Genomic DNA, 27,192 nt, shown 5'->3' on the forward strand with positions numbered 1-27,192 from the left:
TCCAGGGATAAAACATGTTTACTGTAGTACTACAGTACCCAACATATCAGTGAAAACATTACCAAGGTGTGTTATTTTGATCCATACAAGAAGAAAATATCTGTAGAATCCCTACAACATGGCAGCTGAGTAGAAAACATGAGAAGAGTGAAAAGAAGAAACTAATGAAGGTGTTGATCAAAGCATTCATAGAGCTGAGTTTTGTTGTTGTGCTGTTGACTGGACTGGTACTGGTGATCAGAATGTAACTCAGAACCCAACAGCCAGTCAGATCCTCCATCATGGCTGTTGTAAAAGAAAAGACTTGCAGGCTTTGCACGTGCGCTCAATCACACTCAAGCACACAACTGGACGAACTGACCAACCCGAGGAGAGCGATTGATGCTCCAGGTCCTTAGTCCTGAATTTGTGAAGACACGGTGAATCTCCTAATAAATACATTCTCAAATCTCTTTGTAACCGACGACCAGACAAATATATACAAACCGATTCAAAGTGAAAACTCTTTTTTTTTTTTTTTTTTGTCTTTTGTTACTAAGTGTTTACATCTAAGACAGTCACTTGCAGGTGGTGAAGACCAAAATGCACACAGAAATCCCTTCTCTTAGGCTCATATGGTCATGCTTCCCTGTGTTCCGTCCTTCACAAACTGTGACTGATTGTACACACGAGTTAGTGGTCAAGACCGACGCCATCTACCATCCCCTCACATACAGCAGGCACACAAATATAAAGACACTCTGTTTGGCTCGCTGCCCTGCCTTCCCACCTTTTATCCTTCCTCTTTGCCGATGTGTCACAGAAAGCACATCCAGTTTTCCCTGTAAACAAGTACTCTTTGTCCTTTCGGATCATAAATACTGTTTTGGTAAAATCATCATTAAAAAGACGAGACAGAGTGTTTTTGAGTGAACATTGATACAAAAGAAATAAAATACACAATTGCACTGTTTCGAAGATGTTCTTTCTTCATTTCTATAATTATTTCTGGTACTTTTCCTCTTTTTGGCTTCATTGTTAAGGCCCAAAGTCTGGAGTGGAAGGGGAGAAGTCCAAGACGTGATCTGCTTGTGCCCATAGGGCCTATTGATAACACCCACATCACACATACAGAGGCACGCTCACAGATGAACAGTATTGCAGGGCAATTTATATAGATATATGTATAAAAAAAAGACACTAGGGAATGGTGAAAACATCCTCTGTCATTTCTTTTATCAAAATCTTTCCACGTTTTTAATTTCTCTAGTCGTGCTCATAATATCCCTTTCCTGTCCAAAGTGCGCAGGTGCCGGTGCTGTTTCAGTCTGGCTACACTAGGAGGCGCCGTTCCTCTCTGCAGGTGACTGACAGACGGTTGTTGTGGCTGTGTTTATTGCTGTAAAGTCTGTGCTCCTCCTCCTATGAAGGACACAAAAGGGAGCAAGTTTCCCTCCGAGCGATGATGTGAGGCCTCCGTCGGCGTGATCCGAGTCTGTGTGCTTTTTCTTGGAAGCTTTAAAGCCAGGCCGGCGCTGGAGGGAAACCTCTCCCGTAGGAGCTGGCTCAGGTGAAGACATAGTTGAGGAGAAGCTGGGAGAGGAGCAGAACGCAGAGGATGAGGCAGTGACGGCCGGTTAAGGACATGGTGTCATCCGTGTGCCTCTGCCGAGACAGCTGGCGACCCAGAGCCGCCAGGTTCCTACAAACAGAGGTGGCAGAAATGTTTGTTTTAACTGGTTTTCAGACAAATTATTAAGCTTTCATTCACCAAAGTGCAATACGGTTTTCTGACCTTTGAATGTCCTGCTGCGTCCTCTGTATGGATGTGATGGAGGCCTCGATCAGAGCAATGTCCTTCACCTCTTTACTGCAGCGAGCACATTGGCTGGAGAAGCCTGGGTAGAAAACATAGATAAAAATAAAACATAAAAGCTTATTTTATAAAGCTTAAAGATAAAGAAAAATGAAAACCTCCTAACGACAATTTGATTCATGTAAATTTTTTTTGTACTCTAAATTTGAAATCACCTGTAATATGAAGTAACGCAAAATACCTGAAACAGGGAACAACAGTAATATTTCATAGTCATTTGTATTTATCATCATAAATATTTACTATTTAAAATTTCCTTAAATCATCCAATTTTTGAATATTTGAATCAAAGTTTATTTCTTTTTTTAATTGATGTTCATTTCAGAGGAGATGATTCAAAGCTGCTCTGGCTTGTCTGTAAATGAACAATCACCTTCGTTATCAGAAGACTCGTGTGTTGGTTCTGGAGTGGTGCTGCTGCTCTCAGTGTTCTGGCTGCAAGTAGACGGCTGGCTGCTGGCTTTCCTGTGCTTCCCATTTACCTCCGTCTGTAAATAATGTAATTGTTTCCTCTTTTTAATGCATAAAAACCAACAGAAAACTAGAAATAATTTGTATTTTCTGCAAAAATGCAGTGTGAATGCTGTTCCTGCTTCAGTGAAAAGTCAAATGCGGAAGATTAGCAGAAATGTAAGAAATAGACAAAAACAGCAGAATAATGCAAAACAGCCGGTAAAACCTAAATAGAAAAACTATAGCAGAGTGAAAACGTTCGGTCAACTGAAATATTTCACCCAAGTGTATTAGAAATCTGTGCAGAACACAGTTTACGAAGCCAAACTGTAAGGTCACAATGGTTTATAAGCTAAAACGAGCTAAAGAGCTGAAGCTAGCTTCTTTAGGGTTGGATTTAAGGTTGGAAGGGTTCGATGGGGAAACCTCAGAGAGAGGGCTAGTTTTGTTTTCTGAAGATTGAACATAATGCAAACAAAAACTTGAAGCAGGGTTTTATGAAACCTGCAGAAGATATGAAAAAGCTGAAATAATTAGAAGTCATTGAAGGATATGACTACATTTTAAAATATGAATGGATTTTCTAGCTGAAAGTACAAGGAAGTAGTTAGTATTGAAAAGGGCAAAGGGGCAAAGTTTTTAGCAGAATGTTTTAGAGGTTATGGCATGTTCCATTCATTACAATGGGGCACAAAAACATCAGAAAAAGCTGAATAATTCATAAACCACATGATATGTCAATACTAAAAGACATAGGTGTAATGTCCTAAACAAGCAGAAAATGCTAAACGCACAAAATATATAGCATTCACACTGATTACAGATGTTGCTTACATAAGTGGATTTTTATCTGGGAAAAACCAAGTAGGAAAAAAAGCCTATTTTTAGAATTTCAAATGGGTAATTCAGTCTAACTTATTTACTAGGACAGTTCTGTTCATGCTATTCTACTGATCATATTAAAAAGAGCCAAAACAAAGCAACATTGTGTGGGTGAGCATTCTGTGCTGACTTTCAATCTGTACTTTCACCTTGTGTTGCCTGGTCCAGCTGTGGTTGTATGAAAGCCCGTTGTGTTGTCTCTGCATTTTCTCCTGAGTCTGAATCACTCCATCCTTCTCAAACTGAACGAGACAAGCCTCAGCGTCCCAGGGACGAGTGCTGAAAAGGAAAAACATGCTGCAAAAGTTGATCTTTCATGTGTTCTAGTCGTTTTGAGTAGGAGAGCGTTCATACTCAAGGTGCTTGTAGGTCCACTCGGAGGTGACAGGATCCTGCTGGAAAAGTTTAGGGATCCAGAGCGTTTCTCCTCTCTCCTTTGCTTCTTTCCGCTGAGCCTCCTCCAGGACAAACTTCTCCTGCGTTGCCCTCACTTGGTCCCGATCAAGGATGGCGCTGGTCACGTGCTGCCATAGTCTGTTGGGACATCACAGATTAGATGCTTAATAATAATAAAAAAAATAAAAAGTAAAATAATACAACAAACTGAAGATATTGAAAATGTATGTTTTTGCATTTCTCAAATCAAACTTGTGCAGTTTTATTGAACACTGACTAGAGTTCCTGGGTTACTACGACTATGTGGAGGCGTTTCAACACTTTTGACTGTATGGAAGTGTTTCCACTGCAGGAACCAGCACAGTTTACTGGGGAAGTTTTTGTTTCCCTTGGATTTCCACAGCAGGCCGAATCAGACAAAGGTCGGTTGAAATCCATCAGCCGTGATTGGCAGGTAGGACTGTTTTAACATATTAAAAGGTGGAGCTACATGGTGGGAGGACACACAAAATTCATCACTGGTTGAATTACCTACCAGTATAGTCTTCTGAATCTAATATGTTATGTTACCTTGAAATAATACAAGGCAAGTTCTGCATCTTTTAGCCATACTGAATATCAGTGTTTTACAGAGTTTGCATCCAAATTCATTGATAAGTGAGCCGATATGTTAAGGAGGTGCAGACATCTACTTTTTGCATATCCATAAAAACAGTGCTCTCAACAAAATCTATTTAATAATTTTTTAAACCAATAAAATTGTTTTGCGTTCTGTTATACAGAATAAATCAATATAGGTTTTACTGATCTTACGAATAATTTTTCCAGAAAAGTACCTCACTAAATCCTTCTGGAAGCACACGCAAAAAACAGGCAGACTGAAAGGTTCTGGGAAATTACATTACAGAGAGAAAACCTTTGGTAGCCCATTATAGGTTTACCTTTCAGACTCAAACTCCCCCTGCTGGTCTAACTGGACCACTTGTCGTTTGAGGCGCCTGCTGCGGATTTCTTTCGTTGGGTTCCACAAAGTTTCCTGCTGACCGGAGCGCTTCTCTTGAATAAACACCTCGCTGTCCTGATTTTAAAAAAAAAAATACAGAATAAAGATCAGGCTAACAAACATCATGAAGTCACAATGCAACCCTTCTTTCACTGTTCTTTAATATGAGCCTGATATATGCTGTCAACTCTAAAGTGATAATAATGTTAACTTTCCAGGGAGGCTGTCTCAGAAAAAGCTTTTTAGTATTTCCAATTGCCTTGACACTATATATGAGCATATGAGATGTTAAAATATGGTCTTTTTCCTGCAGTGTCTGCCTTCTGCTCTTGAACCTATAATTACCAATTCTGTTCCTAATTACAGCTGAGAATAACTAAATACCCAAGAGCAAAAAGTGTGGGGCGAACAGGGATGCTGAAAGATAAGCAGAATGCAAGGGACACAAATTGAAGTAGCTAGGTAGAAGAGCTCTCACCCAGTGTCCATCAATGGTGGCCAATAATTCATCTCCCATAACGATCTTCCCAGTGATCTGATTCACTGAGCTGGCGCCTCCGAGGAAAGGCTAGAGAACGGACAGGAAAAACAAGATTCAGGAAAGCTGATAAATACTTCCTACAGGGCTGTTTGCTGCTCTGCATCTTTCACTACGGGTAACTACAAAACCACACCCTACTTCTCCAGCTTGAATTACAACACGTCAGACAAAAGACTGTCGCCAGCACCTTATTTAAAACTATATATTTATGGGAGATATAAGAACTGATCTTAATAATGGCCTGAAAAATCTGATTTGACTTTTTTAAGACACCCGCAGAAACACACTTACAGTTAAGATTTAATACTTACTGCACTGTTATTTCCTCTTTTGAAAGCTGCTATAGCTGAAAGTGTCTGCCAAATGTATTGAATTATTTATTTGCCAGCTCTATTTATAACTTGTTCAAAGACATACCTTTAATTTAAACTCCAGTTCTGCAAAACATTTCGTCTTTTCACATTCGATGGTAACTTTCCCTCCCAACTCTAGCGTCATAGTGCCATACAGAAAACCTACAGGAGACAAGGCATTGCATCATTAGATACACAACCTATTAGATACCTTCACATTTTGCCTGTAATAGATATGACTTTAATTCCCTAGCAGTCCTCCATTAAGTCATGGTTATTATCCCACCATTTACTTCATTCCTAAACTGGGCTGTGAGGAACTTAGAAGAGAGAAATTTCACACTGGACAATATATAAACATGTGAGCTGATTTTGACTGCATCAAAATCTTGTGTAATTCAGAATACGGGTCATGGAAGGGATACATTTCAAATAACTGTGTAATTTCTCGTAACCGACATGTCAGCTGCAGCAGATGGTTGTAAAAGAGGCAGTACACACATGATTTATCTGAGAAGAAAGATGTCTCTGTAAACAGGGCAAATGAATTTGCAAATTTGCTTCCTGCATTCACAGTCAGTTGAAGAAGCGATGAATAATGAGGTGAGTTTGTCAGGAAATAAATGCAGGAGGCCAGCACTGATTTTTTATTCAAAATAAAAGTGGAAATGTTGGAGTTAACTGCATGGTAAAAGCTATGACGATGTTAATATAGTTGACACACAATTAGTGTTTTTTTAGCTCTGGGTTTGTCTACAAATTCTGTGCATGGCCGAGTTTACAAGCAGCACATGTAGTCCTTGCTGCCCTGCCTCAAGACAGCGACTTATGAAGGGAAAGGAAATTGAAGACACATCTTGTTGATGTTCCATTTAGCTGTAAAAATTTCCCGCAGGACGACACTGGCCGAGTTACTTCTGGAAACAACTTTGTGTTCTCTGTCTTTAGATAATGTACCTGGCCCTCTTTCTGTGTTTAAACCCCTCTCGGACATAGACAAAGCCATGTGATACTTTTCATCCTATAACAAAAGACTGAGTGCATCTGAGTCGCTGTGTTGCTCTCCCAAATAAAGCCACTCAAAGAGTCATCACTGCCATTCACTTATTTCTTGAAAGTACTTCTGAATCAGTGCTTCTGTGGACGTTTATCCCTGATCACTGAACTTGCATGCTCAATATGCAGGATTGCTCCAAAGTTAAAGACTCAAGTAAAGGCTTGTTGTCACTACATACTTGTTTAGATGGAATAATGATGCAGGAATCTGCAACTTTTACAACAAACTAACACTCAATTAAAGTTGTCAGCATTTGATGCCCTTTTGAAAAAAGACAACTTATACATTTTGATAAATATCTACAACAGGAAATTTGTTCTCATATTTAAAGAACCAGCATTTTTATTAAAGCCTATTTACTATTTCGGATTTATAAATAAAAAAAAAAAAAATTTTTTCATAGAGAGGACAGAGAAGTTTTTACATGAGATGTTGATTTATGAGGAAAATTATGTAAATAAGAGCAATCTCCCTGAGACTTCTTTCAATCACAAAGATAAAAAAGGGACCATGGTTGACAAAATAGATAGTACAAGAGTTTGTCAAGTGCATTTGTAACAGAAATATTACCTTTGCAGTGAGCGTAGGGCATGGTGATGGCATACTCCTCGTCTCTGCTCAGGAACAGAAGTCTTGCTTTGCCATCTAGAATAGCTGATAGAGAGTTACCTGCAAGAGAAAACAATGGACTGTTACTTACTCTTGTTGATATTTCTTGATACTAGAATTAAGTTGTACAAACACTGCGATCAAAAATCAGTGTTAAAGCTGAAACCACGTGGCTGTGGTTACATCCCAATTTAAATAATTGTATAAACTAGTCTTTGATGAGGTTTCTTTAGTTTTGATGAACAAGACAACATTTAATAGGTTGTGTACCATAGAACTTGGACTTGGCCAGGATGCTTCCCCCGATACAGAAACCATCTTTCCTGTTGCAGACATAAAATGCCGAGATGGGAGGATGGTGCGACACCTGATGGAAAACACAAGGAGAGAAACATTTAAGCAGCAGAGCGAGACAACCCAAGGGTCAGATACCAAGCTTTAAAATGAACAGTTGCAGCATTGCGCAGATGTGTGCTTTGGCCCAATTTGTGTGTCATTCTGTGCAAGATATTTCACGCAATGGATGAGTCATTCCCTGCTTTTTAGAACTTTAAATCTGGGTTAACCTGCTCGGCTATGTAGAACGTGCAGCTGTCAGTCTGAGGGTGGAGCCAGCAGCAGCGAAATGTCTCCCCCAGAATTGGATTGTAAGGCTTTTTCAGACCCTGGAAATACAAAAATAGTCTCAGTTAAAAACACCATGTAGCATAACTAGCCTTCATGTTAGTTTGTTTAATTAATCAAAGAAGAAATAAAAAAAAGTAAAATATAGTCAAATATTCTGACTAAAGCATCAGTATAAAGTGGCCATGTGTAGGCTGTATAACAACAGGTAATGAGTCTATGAATCTATATGTATGTATGGTTCAAAAGGAGTCAGCAACAAAAGTGCTGAGTAAGGCTGGATTGATCTACAGCCATTTTCTTCTGGCTCCAGTGCTGCCTCAACACAGCGAATAAATTCCCAACAAGTGAAAGCGAGAGTGAAATGTCTTCCTGACATTTTTATTGTAGAAATTTGTTATGCAGCTCACACATAAAATGTTGCTTGATGTCTTTTGTGGTAATGGATGAGCCTGAAATAACAAAAATGCAAATAGCCAAAAATGTTGTGCAGCTGAGCACAAGAGTCTAACTAAGAACAAGGAGACCAAAGGATGTTATAGTTATCAAACAGAAAATTATCTTGTATTTAGACAAAAATCACTGAGCCTCCGTAAGATGATCATTTGATCATTTGATCAGCTGATCAGGTTCCTTGTTTTAATTGATAGTTATAAAACACTATACATAAGAAGGTTTATAAAAAAAGAAACTTTACATTACAGCTTTGAATTCAAGTTGTGAGAGACGGACAGAGAGCAAGACTTTCAGCAGATAACAGGAAGGTTGTCATGGAACATGCTGGATTTGTAAATGCTGCCAGCCTTTTGGAAAACTCCGTTAAAATAAGAACAGGCATTTGCCAGGGAAAACACAGGAAGTCAATTGTCTGGTTATAGTAACTCCTCCATTTGATTTCATGCAAAACTAAAATAATAGGCTCTAACAATTAAAAGTGATTATACCTTTGGCTTTTTGTAGAAGCCAGATAAATACCATCTCAGCACCTGCTTGATCCGACCGTATGCACTTTCTTCTAGAGAAGCCCTGCGGTTAAGTTGGGAAAAGAACATTTTCAAAGATGAAGGAAAATCTAATGTGTATTTAGAATGTAGACTGTTTACCTAGTTTTGAATAAACACTTATGAATAAAACATCACTAACTGTGATAGCAGATCAGCATGATAATAGTAGTCAGACAGCTTGTCCAGGAAGGAGCGAGGTTCCAGGATGAAGGTCGGTAGCACCACCTTTGACAAGTCCATGCCTGGTCGCAGCTGTTTCAGCAGGCCCCAGATTAGACCTTTGTTCTCCTCTGATACAGTCTCAACTTGAGAAGCTTCACCAGCCTAAAAAACACAAAGCCACCAGCAACAAGAATGTATGTAGTGACTTGTTGATTTGAACCGAGACTGACAGTGACGTTACTCTGGTTGTTCAAATGAGGTGCGGTTTCAAGCTTTATAAAAAAAACAAAAAACTCTGGTCACTATAACTGAGAAATGGTTTTGAGAAAGTGAGAACCATTCAAAATATATATGAGCAATGGCCCAAAAGTGCATAATTATGAATAGATGGGATGAGGAGGAGAGCTACCGTTCAAACAGAGCCTAATCTCAGAACCAGCCCGTTTACCTCAGCCATCTCCTCCGTACTCTGCTCCACATAAGCTGTAGCTTGTGGCCCGGGTGGCATTTCTTCTAATGGCTCTATGTCGCTCTCCTCTGTCAGCCTTTCACCGTTCTCATTGCCCGTTGTGTCCCAGTCATCATGAGTCTCACGCTCCGATTTGTCTGATGAACCATCATGCTCCATGTGATTCAACCTGAGAAAAGCACAGAAAAAACACAAAGGTAGCACACAGAGAAACAACCAGATCACAGCTTTCTCCTGTTGAAAATTATGCTTGTTTTTTACTGTAAAATTTCTATTATTTTGAAATGAGAGGCAAGCTTTGTAGCTTCTGGAAATAATATTTAGGGTGGATTACATTTCAAATAGAGTCAATTCATATATCTTTATGTTATGGAAGATGACAACAATCAGCCCATATTTAGTATTTACTCTATACTGGATTTTATTAATAAGGGAATAACAAACATCAGACTTAAAGAACTAAAATTAATTTCACAAGACCAGAATGTATTTAGAGATGGAGATTGTTGCTCACAGAGTTATAAACTGCATTTGTTTAATGATGCACATGCCTACAACAAATATTTGATGTACACACCTGGAAAATGTACATTATTTGAGAATAAACAACCCATGGTAATAATAAAGAGGGTCAGTGTAACATATATTAAACTAAATTAGCGGAGGCTTTGTTAGCTTGGGAGCAAAAAACTGACCACTATCTAAGTGGTTGAGATCTTAAAGAGACAGCGATTGTACAAACTAGACACATACGGCAACATCCAATTCTTATTCAAGCTGCATCTAATGCAGACTAAACTAATCGAACCTCAGATCTGCAGGCAGAAAACCAGAGGACTGGTATAAAAAAAATGAATAGAAAAAGTCATTCATCAGCCTGCGAACGACCACATCAAAGAGAAGTGAGAATGAGAATTATGAGCAGCGATGATGGGCAGCCTGATAAAAACGTCCTTCAGGCATTTATTACCTCCGATCCAAAGCCCCAGAATATAAATGGTGCATGTGATTAAACCAAACACAGTAATACTGAAAGTTAAACAGACCGTCGTCACAGTCGCTCTCGGTGGTGAGTATTTCATAAATCCTCCACCTATCCTGGGAATAGAGGACGGCAACTGCACTGTCACCTGCTTTCAAAACCAGACTCAATTATGTAACTGTGGTCAGAGACAACCAGGAAGCAGCTCATGTTCTTTAACAATGGAAGACAGTTCAGTCTTTTCAATACTCCCGCAGGGCATGGCTGTCCTGAAGAACTACATTCCAGCATAATTACTACTTAAACCACAGAGTTATTTGTCAGACTAAACACAATAATGCAAACTGCTTTCCCTTACCGTCAAACCAAACAGCATATGGAGAAGTTCTTCCACAAGAATCCAACAACTGATAATGTTATCAGCAAATCCAAGCACAGATGTAGCCTGGCTTTCTCTCCCCTTCTCTCCCGTGTGTGTGAATGGCTTCTGTCAGCTGATAACAGGCTCAGCTTTGTCCCTCTAACACTCCTCTACCTGCTTCCTGAATGTGCCTGTGAAAAGCACTGTCTGTGAGCCAAGGTGTGTATGAAAAGCCTGCAATGGCTGATTTGCTTTTTAGGTGGTGTGCTCCATCTTCCTGCTCCCTTGTCAGACATGTGAACGAATAGGGTGCAGAGATTGGTCAAGGCAAAGGAAAGAGAGGAGGGGCTGCAGGAAGGGATGGCTGGAGGGAGGGTTCGGGCATGGAGAAGGCGAGAGGGAAGCGTGACGAGGGGAGCAAATGTAAGATGTAAACAGCGCACAGGAGAGAAGGATGGGGGCTGCAACAATCACAGGTAGCGATTTAACAAGCATTCAACTGGAATACTTAGAGAAAAAAATGATTACCACACAAAATAATTTAAAACAAAAGTGATTGGTAATCATCTGCTAGCTAGATATTGGCATAATGTCAATAGTAGCAGATCAACAGATGATCTGCTGAGTAAGAGTGATACGATTTTCTTTTCCTGTCCACATGAAAGCTCACTCATCGAGGCAGAGCTGCTAAGACTGCAGTCATGATCAGGTAAAAGTACTATACCAAAACAGTTGTGAAAAGGCAACCAAAATCCAAAGAATTATTTTTGTTTTAAATCCTTAAAAACTCTGAGGAGATATTGTTCAAGACCACTTTAAACTGTCTGGCCAGGACCTTTGCACAATATAATTTAGATTAGCTTTTTCTTACTACGATTCAGCTATTTCATCTTATCCTCCAGTCACGACAAGCTGTCATCTTCAGCTACTTTACATGAAGACACTGATATATTTTTGCACAAACACATGGACAATTTGATGTGAAAGCACAGCAGATATACACAAACAAATCTTCAGTGTTTTACAAAATAGATCTGCTTTAGAGATACAATCAGCAGTCAGCGAGTGTGATGACAGATTTGAAAATCATCTGAAATGAGTCTAAAGCATTTACCATGAACAAACAGTGCTACCGTAAATAAAATGGTAAATGACTTGTAGTTATATAGTGCTTTAGCATGTCCAGAGGATCCCAAACCGCTTCACGCTACATTCAATCATTCACCCATTCATGCACACATTCACACGCTGATGGTGGAAAGCTACTGGATAGTAGCCACAGCAGCCATATAAATCATAAATTTATATCATTTATTAACCACATGCTTTAATATAATCAGAGGGAAGTGTAAGGAGAGAGAATCCAGCATTGCATTTTCTTTGAATGATACCAAATTGGAAGAAAACCAGATCATTTCTGGCCGAGGAAGACATGTGCATACAAATACTTCTGGAGCTATTTGTAAAATCACTGTGCACATTGTGGACTGATTGGACAGATGGATTGAGAGACAATTGTCAGTCAGCATGTCCTGCTGAGACAGAAAGAACAGACTAGTGGTACATACACAAGGTTTCCCCAGTGAATCTATAATTTTTAACCCACAACTTTTCATAAGGATGCATTGAAGATATACTTCAGACAGATCATGTGGTAGTTGTGTATTACTCACTGTTGGAGCTCTGTAGCAGTGAGTGGAGAAGACTGCAGCAGCTGGAGTATATGTGAAGAATCTGAAGCCATGCATATATCGCCCTCCTTTTCAGGTCTGGGAGACATTTTGTAGAGACTGGAACTGCTTAGAGCCAGCTCCAGGGCATCCATCCAGCACCGGCCTGCAGGCAAAAAACATCCAAGAAGGGAAACAAGTTGTTACTATTTCTAATGTCCAAAAAACAATGTATGCAGCATGAAACAATATAGAACTCAAAGAGTAACAACAGCTCACCATCAGACTCAGATGTAGCTCTGAAGATCAGGTAGTTGCTGGGCAAAGGCTGTGTGATGGAACCGACATTTTCTCCCTTTGGACCCTACAGTGAGAAATCAAACACAATCACTCAGGCTGTTTTTATGGTAACACCAGAAACATGACTTAAAGAAACATAAGAAAATAGTCAAAGCTTTTGGTCATGTTATTGAAAGAAAGGTATGACATTTGTTCAGAAAAAAGACCAAAACAAAACAAAACAAAAAAAAATAAAAAGTATGTTTGAGTTTTATTGCTGTCTGAGTGTGATCATCTGTACCAAAACAGCATATTACACAATTTATTCACTTATGTTGATATGAATTTGGGTTTATCAATGTCTAGAGACTGCTTCATGCAAAAATAGAGATCATTAAACATGCCAAACCTTGACAGCCCAGATGGATTTCTCCAGTGGATGGTAGAGCTTGAAGCAGAAGCCATCTTTCTTGGAGGGTCTCTCGATCAGCTTGCATGCACTAAGAAGGATGGTGCCCACCCAGTGGTCTGGTGTTGGTGTCTTATAGATCAGCAGCACACCAGGCCTTAAGGCACACCACAACTTGGTCCAACTCTTTAAAGAACCACGAATCTAAAGAAGTCACAGGAATTAAATAAATGACATGTACAACAAAAACTAGATGTAACAAAAGAAAAAGTCTCAAAACAACCTGTTTATCCTAGACCCAAAATATTTGACACAAGTCATGCAGTGTAAAAAGCTACTCTAGCAACTCCTAAGAAAAAATAAACTTCTTAATTTGAAATTTAGCAAAGCAAATTTTGACTGGCCTAAAACAAGGAAAGGTTTAGTCAGTGAAACAAAAGGCTGGTTGGATAAGTTAATACATGTGTAAACATCTCATTTCAGTTGAATAAAAATGCATCTAATAAACTACCATGACTAGGTTTTAAGCATACTTATTAAGACAACATTAAATAATATTAAGTGTAACATTTTAAATGCAAAATGAATAGTAATTGTGTAGTCAATCATAAATTTTGTCCTGCTTGAGCCATTCTCAGACCTTGAGCCAATTGGACATGACAACAACACTGGGGTCCTTAAGTGCAGTGGAGAGTTCCTTCGCTGCCCGCTTCTTCTCTTGCCGATAATTTTGCTTTTGAACCTGAAGAGCAAAATAAAATGATACTGAGTCATCAGTCTCACAGAGAGAAAATGATGTCATATAACCCAACACTAGGTGGAAGCAGAGTCAAACTGGCTCAAATATTCATTTGAAACGTGTCACACAAATCGGAAGCATTAAATTGCGGTTTAAAAGGTTCCTAAATAGCCACTTGACCTACTTAATGACAAAGTAACTCTGGCACAATAAGGCTCAAAATTTTTCTCAGTTTCTCAAGCAAGGAAGTGACGTGTACCTTGAGAGACTCCTTTCGAGCCAGCTTCTCGGTGGGGGAGGGGCTGTCCTTTTCAACGCCATTAAACATCCTGGACTCAGACTGGAGTCAAGAGGGAAAGAAAGTAAAAGGAACCTCTTTGAAATGAACAAACCTTTGAACCTGTAACAGCCTTGGAAAATATTTAATTTTAAACGAGAAAAGCTACCTTGTAGAAGCTCATATTGAACCATACACACAAAAAAAGGTGGAATTAAGCTTTTTAATATCGCTGAAAACTAAAAATATTCTGCTATGAAGGCTTATTAACTTTGCATTTGGTTCCTAAACGCTTGTGAGCAGCAAGAATGTGGCTTTTGCATTCAGTGGCCACAAACCAATAAATCTTTATCATTAAAGTTGACGAAGACAAAAAAGTGCACATCAGTCACCCGTCAAACATGCCAATTAGTTTTTGTAATGTTTTATATATATTTAAACATCTGTAAGTGCAAAATTGCACAAAATATCCAGTCTTAAAGAGAAGTACAGAGCTATATCCTTGTGTAAGTGAAAGTATGCAACGACTGAACTGTCCTCAGTCCAGGTTGTTCTTTACGGGCCTATAGAATAGATGACAAGGCAAAGGACCGGTGATGCAGCTGCGCACAGGGTTATTATCTTATATAAGGTATAAGGCAAAAATAGTGAGGATGAGCAAGGCAAAGCAACATGTGGGCAGGAGACGAGACAAGATGAAATCAAATGGTTATCACTTGCAACTTTTGTTGGAAGCCATATCGTTTTGTTATTACATAACAATAAGAGAAGATTGTCTTGCAAAAGCACTTTCAAGATGGGTCAATGTTGTCAATCATTTGCCTTGAGGCAGTAAAAGACACAGTTCCCACCATGGCCTTGATGTATAAAATGCAGCTTTGTAATAATTTTACAAAACAAGCAGCCATTTTCATTTTTGATTTACTTACAGTGGCTTGCAAAGTTTTGTGACCCCTTAAACTTTTTCGTATTTTGTCATGTTTGAACCTCAAATTGTTTTTGGGAGATTTTAAGTGATATGTGTTATGCCTATTTCTTTCTTTCTCTCTCTTTTTGTTTTTTTTTTTTTTTTTTTTTTTTGCAAAATTGCTTGTAGTAAATTTATTCAGATTGGATTTGTAAGTCTTGCTACAGGTTCTCAATTAGATTTATGTTTTGATGCTATTTAGGATCATTGTCCAACAAAAAAAGGTGAATCTCGGTCACAATCTCAGGTTTTTAGCAGCCTCTAAAAGTTCTCTTCAAGGATTTCCCAAAGTTTAGTTCCTTGCATCTTTTGGTGGAATTCGATTCCATATCTGACCAGTTTGCATGTTCCTATTGAAGAAAAGCCTTCCCTCAGCATTATTATGTCTACACCATGTTTTGTTCCAACATCATGTTTTGAAGTAGGAATTGTGTGTTCACGGTGATGGGCTGATTTAGTTCTTTTAAACGTAGCATAAAATGTAGAGCATTTAAACCTAGTTTGCTTACAGGCCTGTTGCAAACTAAGGCTTTCTATCAATAGTGGCTATTTGACCGTACTAGTCAGCCTAATTTACCCTGAACAGATTCTCCGTTTGCTCACTGATGTTCTCTAAGAAATCTTAAAGGCCTTCATAGAACAGCTGCACTTTTAGTTATAGAAATTATGCAAAGGTGGTGTCTATTTACACCACTCAAGAAAGACTCTCCTAAAGCCTGTTGATAGCCTATTGATTACAGGCTTTAGAAGATTTAATAGTGTCACTAAAACGTACCTAAATACAAATGCAGAGCAATACACTTTCTACAGTTTTATTTTATTTTTTTCACTTTTTAGGCGTACAAGATCTAAAACTCTGAAATTAGTTATTTTAAACTGTGAAAAAGTTTGTGAAAACATTTGCAAGGCTTTAAATATTGGCTTTATATGCATTTGATTATAACTTTCTAAAAGTACTTGAGTTCATAAATGAAGGCATCGCAAACCGAAAGCTTTACCAGCTTGTGTATGTTCCAAATTGTTAAAGAAACAATAAAAAGAAATGGTGCTAGAATGTAAGAGCAGCTGTGTTCCTGCCTAAAGAGGAGATTTATTGTGATGTAGGTTGGGGAACTGCCCAATCAGAAACTGCAGTCTTACCTTGCTGTCTGGTGATTGGGCAGGACTAAGTTCACTACTCAGCATGGAGAGAGCGTTCCTGTCTGTCTCACTGCCTGGTGGGAACCCACAACACACAGTCACATACAAATGCGCTCAGTGATTAAACCTGCAGACAAACAATTAAAGCGCAGCAGCAACCAAAGCATCTAACAAGCAGCAGGTCATGTTTGTTCATTTATTAATGGGATAAATACTCTGCAGCACAGCACGGCATATTTTCACAAACACAGGAATCCACGAGCAAAGGTTTCTGAAATATCACTGTATCCGATTTCACACACAAATTTGCATTTCACAATTGTCAGCTTTAAGGCCTCTTACCTGGGCTGAAGTTGTAGATGTCATTGTCTCCTCCATAAGACAAGTTCCGGGTGAGTGTGCGGGGGTCAATTTTAGGTGGAGAGGTGGCGCTAGTGCTAAGAGAAAGCCTCCGTTGGAGCAAATTCTCCTCCTTCATCCTGACAACTTGCTTGTCCTTTATAGAAGTAAACAAAGCAAGACAACAAAGCTAAGTCATTCAAATGCACTTCTTTTTCGTGTAGATCTATGTGCTCTTTCATTCCTCTCCGACACTAACAAAGCCATACTGTACACGAACATGCCAGCCTGTTCACATAGCGAAACGGAGCATGGCAGTGACAAGCAGTTCAGACTACACATTGCCAGAGTCAGCGACAGAAGGAGGCCTCTAACCCACTCCAGTGCGTCTGTGCGCACCTACTCGCCGTCCAAAATGACCCCATACACAACAGCCACAACTTTTCTAATGTCTAAACTGATTCGTGCAAACACAGTTTACCAACATTGTTTCATTACCACAGAAAAAAAAAGAAATCTACAAATGAATTGTATGAATTACTACAAATGTCTACAAAAGGAAATTGTGAATCTGCAGGTTACTGCAAATTAGAGGTGTGGTTAATGCAGGATATCTGTTACCATCTGGGTGTGTGTGAAAAGCCATCCTCCACTTCAATCAATGCAGTCCTATTAATTTCCACTCAAAGATGAGGTACGACACCCTCTAACATTCAGCATACAGAGTCGAGAAAAATCCCGCAGAAATCCCATTCATACACTGATTCCTATTTTTAACTTCCCACATCATTCCACTGTGAATATATTGAGGATTATGAAGTATGTCATACACTGAGTTACTATTTGGGGCACAAAAACTGAACTTTAACAATGTCTGAATGTCTGAAACTTGAAACTGCAGGACAGGCTGTTGAAATTTTAACCACTTAAGTGAGCCCTACAAGTACATTCCTATGCATATCAATAATACAATTCACATCCTCATCATTCCCACTCCCCACTTCTACCCATTGTCTGCTCTGCCTGGGTGACTCATTCTATCATCATCCTAACTGTGCTTTCATCTCAAATGTTCCAGTTTTTTTATGGTTTGATTTTTATCCTCCACTCTAAAAAAAAAGCATTCAAGTAGAAATTTAAAAGACAGGGAAAAGGGTAAATTTTAATAGACCTTTATTTGTCTTTTTGGGGCAGGGCTATAAATAGCTCACTTCTGCTGCAGTGCATACGTGCATGTGTAGTACAGTGCTGAACCCTGTAAGGGGTGTGAGCAGCATGGGAAAAATCTAGAAGCTTTATCATTACACAACGGGAGCACAATGGCAATCCCACCGTACAGAATCTCAGAATTAAAAACCTTTGCAGACCATAGATCTGATCATAAGCAAAGATATGCAGAGAGCAGGAACAGCTAATTCTGATAGGTGCAAAGCTTGAACAGAAAAATAACACCACCACCTAAGCTCATCAGGAGTACATTACATGACCTCAGCTGAACATGGCAATCTTTTTTGTTACAAAAAGGCATGAGAAGTCCTCACTAAAGCGTAAAAGAATAAGATAACACAGACGCCACTTTTAATTAAAAGCCAAAATATTAAAATATTGGACCCACATGAAGATAACAGAAAGAAATGGAGGAGGATCAGGTTACATGATAAAACCAATGATAAATTTAAACAGTAATTTCCATGCTCTCAGTTTTCCTGACCTTGTTTCAACACAAATATAATGTGGAACTATGCAAGAACTCAACCCCCGCCACTCACAGTACACAGTGAGTAAAGTTTAACAAACTAAGTCAATATTTACTTAATCTACAATACTACAATACTGTGCAGGTGCTGGGCTAATATTTACCCTGAGATACAAGCCCCTTGTGGAATTTCAATGGTACTGGACCAAGATGAGGCCAGTAACACATTCTCTTCTGCCAGAAAGTAGCTTCAAACCATGGAAAAAGAAAACATAAACATATCTTAAAAATTCAAAAACAACAAGTTCCTTACCAATCATTACACTGTCGGGGTGAAAGTGCTTGACATGGAGCCTATTTGTTTTTAGTAATCATTGCAGCACCTCGGACCGTTGCAGAAGAGGAGGGGTGAAAGGGAACACTGACATGTTCTAACCTGTATGTTTTTTTAAGCTTTGATGATATGACTAAGATAAATATTAGCCTCAGTAAAGATTATAAAAGTTCGGGCTACAAAATAAAGTCTGAAAGCTTGAATGGAGAGGATTTCTTGATGAGAACAATTTCAGCTGCTAAATATAAGAATAGAAAAACTGTGCCTGTACTTAAAAACTCTGAAATTATCTGTATGCAACATTTTTCAGAGCTGATTATTAATTTATGTTGTCCATAAACAGGGCAGATCCAGAATAATGTTTCAACAGCACATGCATTTCTTTTAAGAGATACAGACTTGTGGTGTGTTGTGGAAAAACATTTGAGGTTTCTCCTCCTCTTTCTGTAATTGTCCACATTTACATAAGAGATTAGATGAGAAAGTAAAGCTGTTATTAATTTGTCCCTGCAGTTGAAAAGGAGGTTTAAAAAAAAAAGAAAAAAGCAACATCATACAGTTTCTCATCTGTATGAGCAGCGCGCTGCTATCTTTAAACAAGAGACAAATCCATCAGAACAGAAAAAGTAGCCTGAGAGACGGTTCAACTGCGAACACTGCATATTTCGTTCTATGGTTTAAAGTAGGAGAGGCTTCACACAGTGACCACCAGCATCAAGCCATCAAGCTGTTCCAGGGCATAGATTAACTTGAGACACTCTCATCTATCCATTTATGTCCAACCATGTTAAACCCCCCATCTATAGTGACTAATGGCTGGTTACATGACCCAGATATTCGCCAATGGGATGTTGCCAAGAGCAGCTTCTAGGATAAACAATGGAGACTGATGTCTACAGTAGCAAATACAATGCTTGCATCAGAATGTTTATCATCCTGCTATATGGAAGGTGTTTTTTTTTCTCTCCCCAACTGCAACATGTATTAATTTTATTCACATAAGTATCCTCTCATCATTTAAGAAGACAACATGGTTCTATTGACAACGATGTCTAATTAAAAGAGCAGACATTTTCAACTTAATCAGCAGACACAGTGGATTTTAAATAAAAAGTACAACTCTATGAAAATGTGTACAAGTCAACTAACTTAAAACAAGCAGAAGATAATCTACTGTATCTTTAAAGAAAATGCATAAGGTCTAATTTTGTGACAGACTGTGGGAGGATATGTGATTTAGTTGTTCTATTCTAAGTCCTCTGGTGTTTCAGGATTATTTTAGAGGAACTGGTGAGACAAAAATACCCTCTAACCAGACCTCCTATTGACCCTATTAAAAGCAGGCAGCGCCTCTCAGAGTACTTTCTGTCAGCTGAAATGTTGGCTTATTTATAGTTCTTTTTAAAAATGTGAAATCAAATCAACTTGGTAAGGGAAGTTTCTGATTTATCTGTTTTAAAAAAATAAATAAATAAAACATTTTTATTTGAAAAGAAATATGTGGATACATTCTAATACACAAAGTAATTTTAAGTGCAGAGACACTCTCAGAGGTTATGCACAAAACTGTGCCTTGAACTTCAGGTTACACTGGCAAGAGACTCGACCTCCCTTGGTACACACAGTTCCTGAGAGGGCCCTGTGTGGGATCAACGAAAAAGCACAGCAATTAAAGCATGAAAAGTAAACCTTTCAAAGGAGTTCCGAACAAACTGTGAGGAGGAGGACACGTACGCAAGGATTTTTTCAACAACCCACAGATTCATCAAATATTCGGCTTATTACAGAATGCATTTGTATTTCTAAATTCTACCATCATCTATAACTATGACAGACGTAACCAAAATCAAAAAGTTCAAGCTAATACCAAATTCCATTTTCAAGTATTATATCCTAACTATTGCTAAGAAAGGTATAAAACTCCTGGACAACTTTGTTTAAAAATACTCAAACTTGGTGTTTATATTGAGCTTATTACTGGTTCTCATTCACAGACTATGTTTGAATAACAGAACAGGTCCCAAGACAAACTGCAGCCATGTTTGACCTGGTAAACAGACTGAGCCAGCTGGCTGTGTTTATGGCTGGAATCAAGCCAGGGGTTGCTGTGTGTGAGAACCAGCCAAGTGCAGGCCTTGCCAGGCACAACTAAGGCAAAAAGGGTCCTTGAGTGAGAGCTGGAGATAGTTTCTCTTATTACTTTAAAATGCAGCAGCAGACAAGTTCGCATGAACAGGTATACCCTTGGAGACTCATGCTAACTAATTTAAAGTATCAGGGGACTGCAGTAATGTGCTTAGTGGGCTGAAGCTCAGACTCTAACATGTTTTAACACATCTCATCTGACTTGCATTTTCCACTGTACAACGGGAGATCTTAATAAAGTCACTTTAACAGACTGAAAGGCACTTTACACAGTAGCTGAGCTGGGAGGAGTTACTACACTGATAATTTCAACTAGAACATGCCATGTACAAAAAACAATTTCCAAAAACAGAGTCACTGTCTAAACACTTTGTAATCAGTGTATAATTATTGTCTAATTACAGTAATATTCATGCAGAACCCCATTTAAAGTGGTCCTGAAGCAAACAATTGTTTTCATGCCCACTTTAGAGATCATGTTTTATTTCTCTAACAAAACACCAACTGACCAATCAAACTGTATTACATTAAACATTTACAGATTGTAAATGGAGGAGACAATTCTTATGTTACAAAGAGATTAAAACGACAACAACACCACCAAAAAAATCCTGAAATGTAAAGAATAAACCCAGTAGGTCCGACTTTGGCAATGATTTATAGTCAAAGGAACTAAATGACTTCTAGAAAGGGGCTGTATGTGACTAATCGCATCTCTATCAAGACATCTTTGCACAAGGACATAAAGGATGAGAAGGGATAAAAGGCAATTTGCTTGATGAGATAAAATGTATTTACAAAGTCAAACCCTGTGTCTAACCCAGCACCGTATAGGGCAACAATGACTAAAGAACAGCCAGTACTACTAAAGGCTGAATGTTAAAAGAAACAATTGATTCTGCACATCTGGCCTTGATGTGCATATAAATCAAATTCATTTGTGTTAAAAATAGACTTTAGAACACCACAAAGACTTTTTCTTTAGCTCCAAATACCACTTCTGCATCTTTCTTTGAAAAAAAAAAACAACAAAAAAACCAAACAGGAAGCAGATTTTGCTTCCTCATTGTGCGGTGGATTATACAATGCAACTATGCAAATTAGCCCCTTTCTTTTGCTCTATTCAGGTAGCTGCATGAATTTAAGATGCCCTATTTGATTACGAATAACTAAAAACCCTCGAAATGGTATGAAAAACCAAACAAAATACTCTGGGTCCTACATAGTTAGCCGGCCTAAGGAATACCCTCGACGGAAAGTGTTTGAGAAGGATCACTCTTCGTTTGTCTGTTTGTGAAACAGCAGCTATTAGGAGAGGAAAAGAAGCAAGGCAAAAAGAAGATAAAGACTGCAGCTCTTGCTTGAATACTAATCTAGAAATAACACATATCTAAGCGTCAAAACAAGTAGTTTTAATTAATCATGCTGAAATATGAAGTTCTGCATGGCACAGAAAGTAAACAGCTATAGATAACTTTCTAATATCTACAATGACTACTCTGAATAGCCTTACAGAAACAGTAAACTAATAAAAGTTAAAATTATTTCAACTGAGGCGAACAACTCTCTGTAATTTTCAACATATTGGCCTCAATCATCTAAATCAGGTGTAGGAGTATATCAAAGTAAGTCACGTGGTGAAAAACTATTGAAAAACAGTTGTTTCAGACTCTTGAGCGTTTTTATGGTCCATTTGGACCATCCGTTGTTCATTGGAAGCTCCAGAAAAGATCCAAGGTTGAAGGCGTTCATGAACAGGAAATTACTAAAACTCTAGTGTCACTGTTCACACTGAAGCCCCTAAAGTTGACTAACGATGAAACAAACCTCAACACTGTTAGAAATTGGTGGATAGCATTTGTGTCTTTGATAATATAAAATTTTCCCAAGAGGAGTGTTTCAACAATTTTTGACGCGCATATTAAGCTGTTTGGTGACCGAGCTACTTTACCTGCAGGTTGGTATTTTTCCAACCCAGGCCTCATCAAAATAATGACTTTGGTCAATGCACCCCCTAAAAGAAGATTTGAGACAAATGTCAAGTATATCCACAAGATGCATACAACTTAAAAGCATTTTTTAAAATAAATAGACTACTTACTAAACATATGAGCTGTTTATAGATTTGTTTTCTCACACTAACAACTCTACGGTCAATGAATGCAGTAAGCTACAACTTTTCAGAAAGTGGATGATGATCTGTAACAACAAGGAAGATAAAAGAGAAAGAACAACAGTTGCTTCCGGTAATGTAAATCCCCACAACTACTTCAGGCAAAATATCTTAATACATTGATCCTGGTTCGCTGTGTGCCAATAATCAAGTAAGCCATAACTGAAACAGTGGAAATATATTTTTAGGCTGATAAACGCATTCGCTTGAAGCAAACAAGGAAGAAGAAAATTTGATTTTACCCCTAAAATATGTAAAGACAAGCATTCCACTACATTTCTCAATATTGAGAAGACATTTAGGTAGAAATCAACTGGGTTATCCACTGATCCCTCCAAGCTGCATTTACACTTAATGTCAAAAAAGCAAACTTTTTAACCTGCGAAGCATTGGGTTAAAAAGCATGGATGGTTTTAATTTGCAGGCTCAGTAGACTGTAAGAGTATAAAAAAATTGTAGAATTGAGGAAGAACTTTTTCTACTAGCTGGTGTTGAGCTATGCGAGGTTACACCTAGAAAAGAGGAAGCGCACATACTGAAAGCAATTCTTAGTGTACATGTTTTACTTTTGATGGCTCATACTAACCACAAAACTCGTCTCTGCGCATGACTGTGTGTGAAAAATGAGACAGCCTGTCAATTGAAACTTCTACAAATAAAAAAGGTACTTTGACAAACAGACCCTCAAAACTTCAAGCTTTGCTGCCATTACATGAAATGGAAAGAGTTTTTGTTTTATATAGCGTTGCAAGAAACTTCTGCTATGTTTCCCAAAATCTGCACCACTGAGAGCTGTACAGGGGTTTGTTGCTTTTTTTAGCGTATGACAAGCTTCCACATGCGACAAATACAAGAAGGATGTACTGCATTCGACAAACAAAATGAATACAAAAGCTGAAAATGTAACCGAGTAGAAAAGAGACTCCACAAACATCGAGTTAGATAACAAAATATATGTACCAATTTAGAATATTACAGTTCTTCGCACCATACTACAAACTTGTCACATTTACAAATTAAATGTATGTACAATAACTTTAAAGTTAGTTTCAGAATCACTACAATTTTACATGATGCAGTTTCTACAGTTTTAAGTGCTTTTATTAATAGAAAGCCAAGTGAAGTACCAAAATGAGTTTTTACCAGCTTTAAGGAACAAAGAACAACACAGAGCTGCCTCACCATATTTTGGTGCTTAACACTGCCAGTCAGCTGGCAGAAAAACAGAAATCCATGCAGAACAATTGCAGGTTGCAAAAACACATAGCCCCATCTTGCACAACATGAGATCTGTTAATCAGCTGACCACAAAGTGGCTAAGGAGCAGATAGCATAACTAATTATTTCAAAAATCTAATCAACTAATCTAATCAAAAATCTAAAATGCCAAAATGTAACATTATTTGTTGCAATAAGCAGACATTTAGTTTATGCTTTGCCATGCACTTGTTCAAGTCTACACAGCAACATAAAACTTTCATATTTCACTCAAGTCTATCATTCAGTAGGGAGAATTTCATACCACATCATGACTAATATGGATAAATCTGCAGGAATTGACTATAGTGTCTTAATCTGGAAAGCTTTTTCTTGCACTGCCTTCAGATGTGATCTTTGATAATGCTAACATATTTATAAAATAAAATATGGTCATATTTTAAAGTAGTTCGAAAGTAGTTTAGTCAGACACAATCCTTGAGGTACATTATACTTATGGTTACACTTTACATGCAAGCACCAAACCTTTGAAACTATTACAGAAAGAGGATCCTTCAACAGAGTCAAAAATATAAACACAGTTTTAATATGATGTAAATGTGCCAAACACCATTCTATGATGAATGCAGCAAACCATGGAGTAAAAATAACTGTCCTCAGAAATTTTAAGAACAGTACTTATTACATCTTTACCACTACTATAGGGAAAAATACCATGTAGACACAGCAGCCTTTTTCTCTGTGACGTAAAGTATCACTCAAAAGTCAACTATCCTTGTGAAACCCCAGACATTCACTCCCTTCTAACCAAACGGATTCTGACACACCCTGTAAGCTGCTGATCTCAGTTTTGTCAAACTGTTTCCCCCTTCTTGTAAAGCCTAGCTGTGCACCATCTTTAAAATTCTGATTCAGGTGATAATCTGCCGTGGGAAATGAAGTGGACACAGAAACTGAAGGAAAGGAGGCTGTACTATTTTGAGGCTGTGATTGCAAAACTGTAGAACGATATTTTCTTTAGATTAAAGAAAGTCTGCATTGTCACCTAAGAGACATGACCCAATTCTCTCTGCTGCTCAGAAAGTTGGATATCCCTCCAGGCACCAATGAGTAAAAATGACTATGCATATGTGTCATATTTTAAAAGTAGACTGGTCCCTGGGAGAAAATTCACTCCACTAATTTAAAGAGCACATCAAATGTATTTAAGAGCAAAACTTAAAACCGTATCTCAAAAATCTTACATGTAAATAATTTGATTAGAACACACAAAGGAGATAGCTGGTCAATTTAAAGGTTCATTTGCATTAATAATTGAAGAAGAAGTGCCATTCCCCCCCAGCAGGACAAGCTCATCTTACCTTTCACCTGGACTGCAGGAGCAACAGCATCCAGAGCCCTCTGTTGGAGCCGCCCGTCTCACCTGCAGACATACAAAAGTAAGAATAAAGTTTCACTTTAACTCTCACAAACGAACAAAAACCGCCTCTCCTCCTGGCGTTTCTCCTTCCCATGCTCCTCCTGTTCACACCACTGTGCAAAGGCTCCACCCAGTTCAATCCTAGTTACTAAGAGAACTACCAACACCTATTAGTTTTCTCTGACACACACTAGTTCATTAGAGATCTATTGTTCAAGGTAAGAGCGTAACATTATAAACAAACAAACAAACAAAAATCTCCTTTGTGATAGACAACTATGAGACAGATTAACATGACGCACAAATAAAACAAGACATCGTATTAATGGAGTAATAGTACTTTTATTCTAAACACTGATAGCAAGTGGATTGTCGTCATACAGCAGGAATCTGGAAGACACCTAATTATAAGATTTACAAAAACCGAAGTGTGAATTTATTTAAATGTTAAACCAGAGCACAGCTAAGAAGGTATTATCCGTTTCTGCTTCTATCTGTGTTTTCACTTCAAATTACTTGTAGTCTTACTTGTGACATTATTTTGGATTCTTTGGGATATCTGATAAACTCAATATGAAAACAAACACAGAGCAATTCAAACAGCACAAGATCCCTTTTTACAGCAGTCAAAGAATTTCATTTCAACATTGTGAGACCAGTTACAAACGCTGCAGTCTATAGACACTTATTTTACATCAGCTCTAACTATTAATCATTGTATCAGTTTAAAATAAAAATTAGAGAGGTTTTATGAGTCACATGCTAACCACAAAGACGTCAACTACGTTGGCAAATGCTTTTGAGGCATAGTGTGCTAATGTTTTGATTTTTAATATCTGAAAATGCACACTGGTTGATAAAACACTGTTGTGAAGAGCATTGATTTCAGTACTATGTAGGTCTGCACGATAGTGTGTGTCCAAATATATTGTTGGCATACAATGTGTAAATGCTTGGCTCTTGTGTAATACCTTAAAGTGTGTAATACCTTAAACAAACACATAATCCGAACAGTTCTTTGCAAATTGCAATATTCCACACTTTGACATTTTGAAATGATTTCAAATAGTGGAACAGTCATTGAAGTTTTCAGGTCACTGCTAAAAGCTAATAATGTGAGGCGATCCATCCATACACTCAGCATGTGAACTAAAGTGCAGTACGTTTAGTGGCAGAAGTACCATTCAGCTGGAAATTGGAATCGGTTAATGTTTGTTAATTGGTTCTGATTTGACATCAGAAAGTCAATCACCACAAAAAACATATTTTTTACATTTTTGTAAAATGCTTCAAAACAAAATCTCACAATTTTTGATTGAATACGAATAGCTTTCATTCACTTTTCACTGTTAAAAAAAAAACAACAGAATCATAAAAAGTAAAAAACAAATGAAAATATATTTCAAGCAAAATGGAGGTGACATGAACCACAGTTAAGGGAGTCAAAGATGTTTGCTACCAGTGTAGTATTGCATCACTTTTGCTGATTGCTCAGTGTGTTGCAATGTGTGCAACTTATTGGATTAAAATTTCTCGGACTTTGAAAAACATTAATTTTCTATTTCAAGTAAGGAATTTTAGTATTTTATAACCAAGAGAGAAACCAGCAGTACAGCAGCTCTTATAACAACACAC

General features: G+C 38.1%; 1 protein-coding gene across 3 annotated transcripts in view; it reads right to left on the minus strand.

Annotated features, from left to right (window-relative positions):
* The window catches only part of osbpl5 (oxysterol binding protein-like 5), a 33,949-nt gene continuing 6,757 nt past the window's right edge, over positions 1-27,192 (minus strand). Inside the window, exons 2-23 of one of the 3 annotated variants that reach the window (XM_055029557.1) lie at positions 25,499-25,560; positions 16,575-16,728; positions 16,233-16,306; positions 14,108-14,188; positions 13,750-13,851; positions 13,110-13,313; positions 12,701-12,785; positions 12,425-12,587; positions 9,388-9,577; positions 8,917-9,101; positions 8,718-8,799; positions 7,716-7,814; positions 7,420-7,516; positions 7,111-7,209; positions 5,548-5,645; positions 5,068-5,157; positions 4,528-4,664; positions 3,545-3,724; positions 3,340-3,469; positions 2,229-2,343; positions 1,775-1,877; positions 1-1,681 (exon numbers count right to left, since the gene is read on the minus strand). In XM_055029557.1, the coding sequence (XP_054885532.1) occupies positions 1,546-1,681; positions 1,775-1,877; positions 2,229-2,343; positions 3,340-3,469; positions 3,545-3,724; positions 4,528-4,664; positions 5,068-5,157; positions 5,548-5,645; positions 7,111-7,209; positions 7,420-7,516; positions 7,716-7,814; positions 8,718-8,799; positions 8,917-9,101; positions 9,388-9,577; positions 12,425-12,587; positions 12,701-12,785; positions 13,110-13,313; positions 13,750-13,851; positions 14,108-14,188; positions 16,233-16,306; positions 16,575-16,710 (2,586 nt within the window). In that variant the 5' untranslated portion in view covers positions 16,711-16,728; positions 25,499-25,560 and the 3' untranslated portion in view covers positions 1-1,545. Of the gene's footprint in view, positions 1,682-1,774; positions 1,878-2,228; positions 2,344-3,339; positions 3,470-3,544; positions 3,725-4,527; positions 4,665-5,067; positions 5,158-5,547; positions 5,646-7,110; positions 7,210-7,419; positions 7,517-7,715; positions 7,815-8,717; positions 8,800-8,916; positions 9,102-9,387; positions 9,578-12,424; positions 12,588-12,700; positions 12,786-13,109; positions 13,314-13,749; positions 13,852-14,107; positions 14,189-16,232; positions 16,307-16,574; positions 16,729-18,431; positions 18,517-25,498; positions 25,561-27,192 lie in introns of those variants that run through there. The other 2 variants (XM_055029566.1, XM_055029576.1) reach the window with 2 other exon arrangements.

This window comes from Poeciliopsis prolifica, unplaced genomic scaffold (genome assembly GCF_027474105.1).
Source record: "Poeciliopsis prolifica strain line A6 unplaced genomic scaffold, Auburn_PproV2 SCAFFOLD001, whole genome shotgun sequence".
Classification (NCBI taxonomy): domain Eukaryota; kingdom Metazoa; phylum Chordata; class Actinopteri; order Cyprinodontiformes; family Poeciliidae; genus Poeciliopsis; species Poeciliopsis prolifica.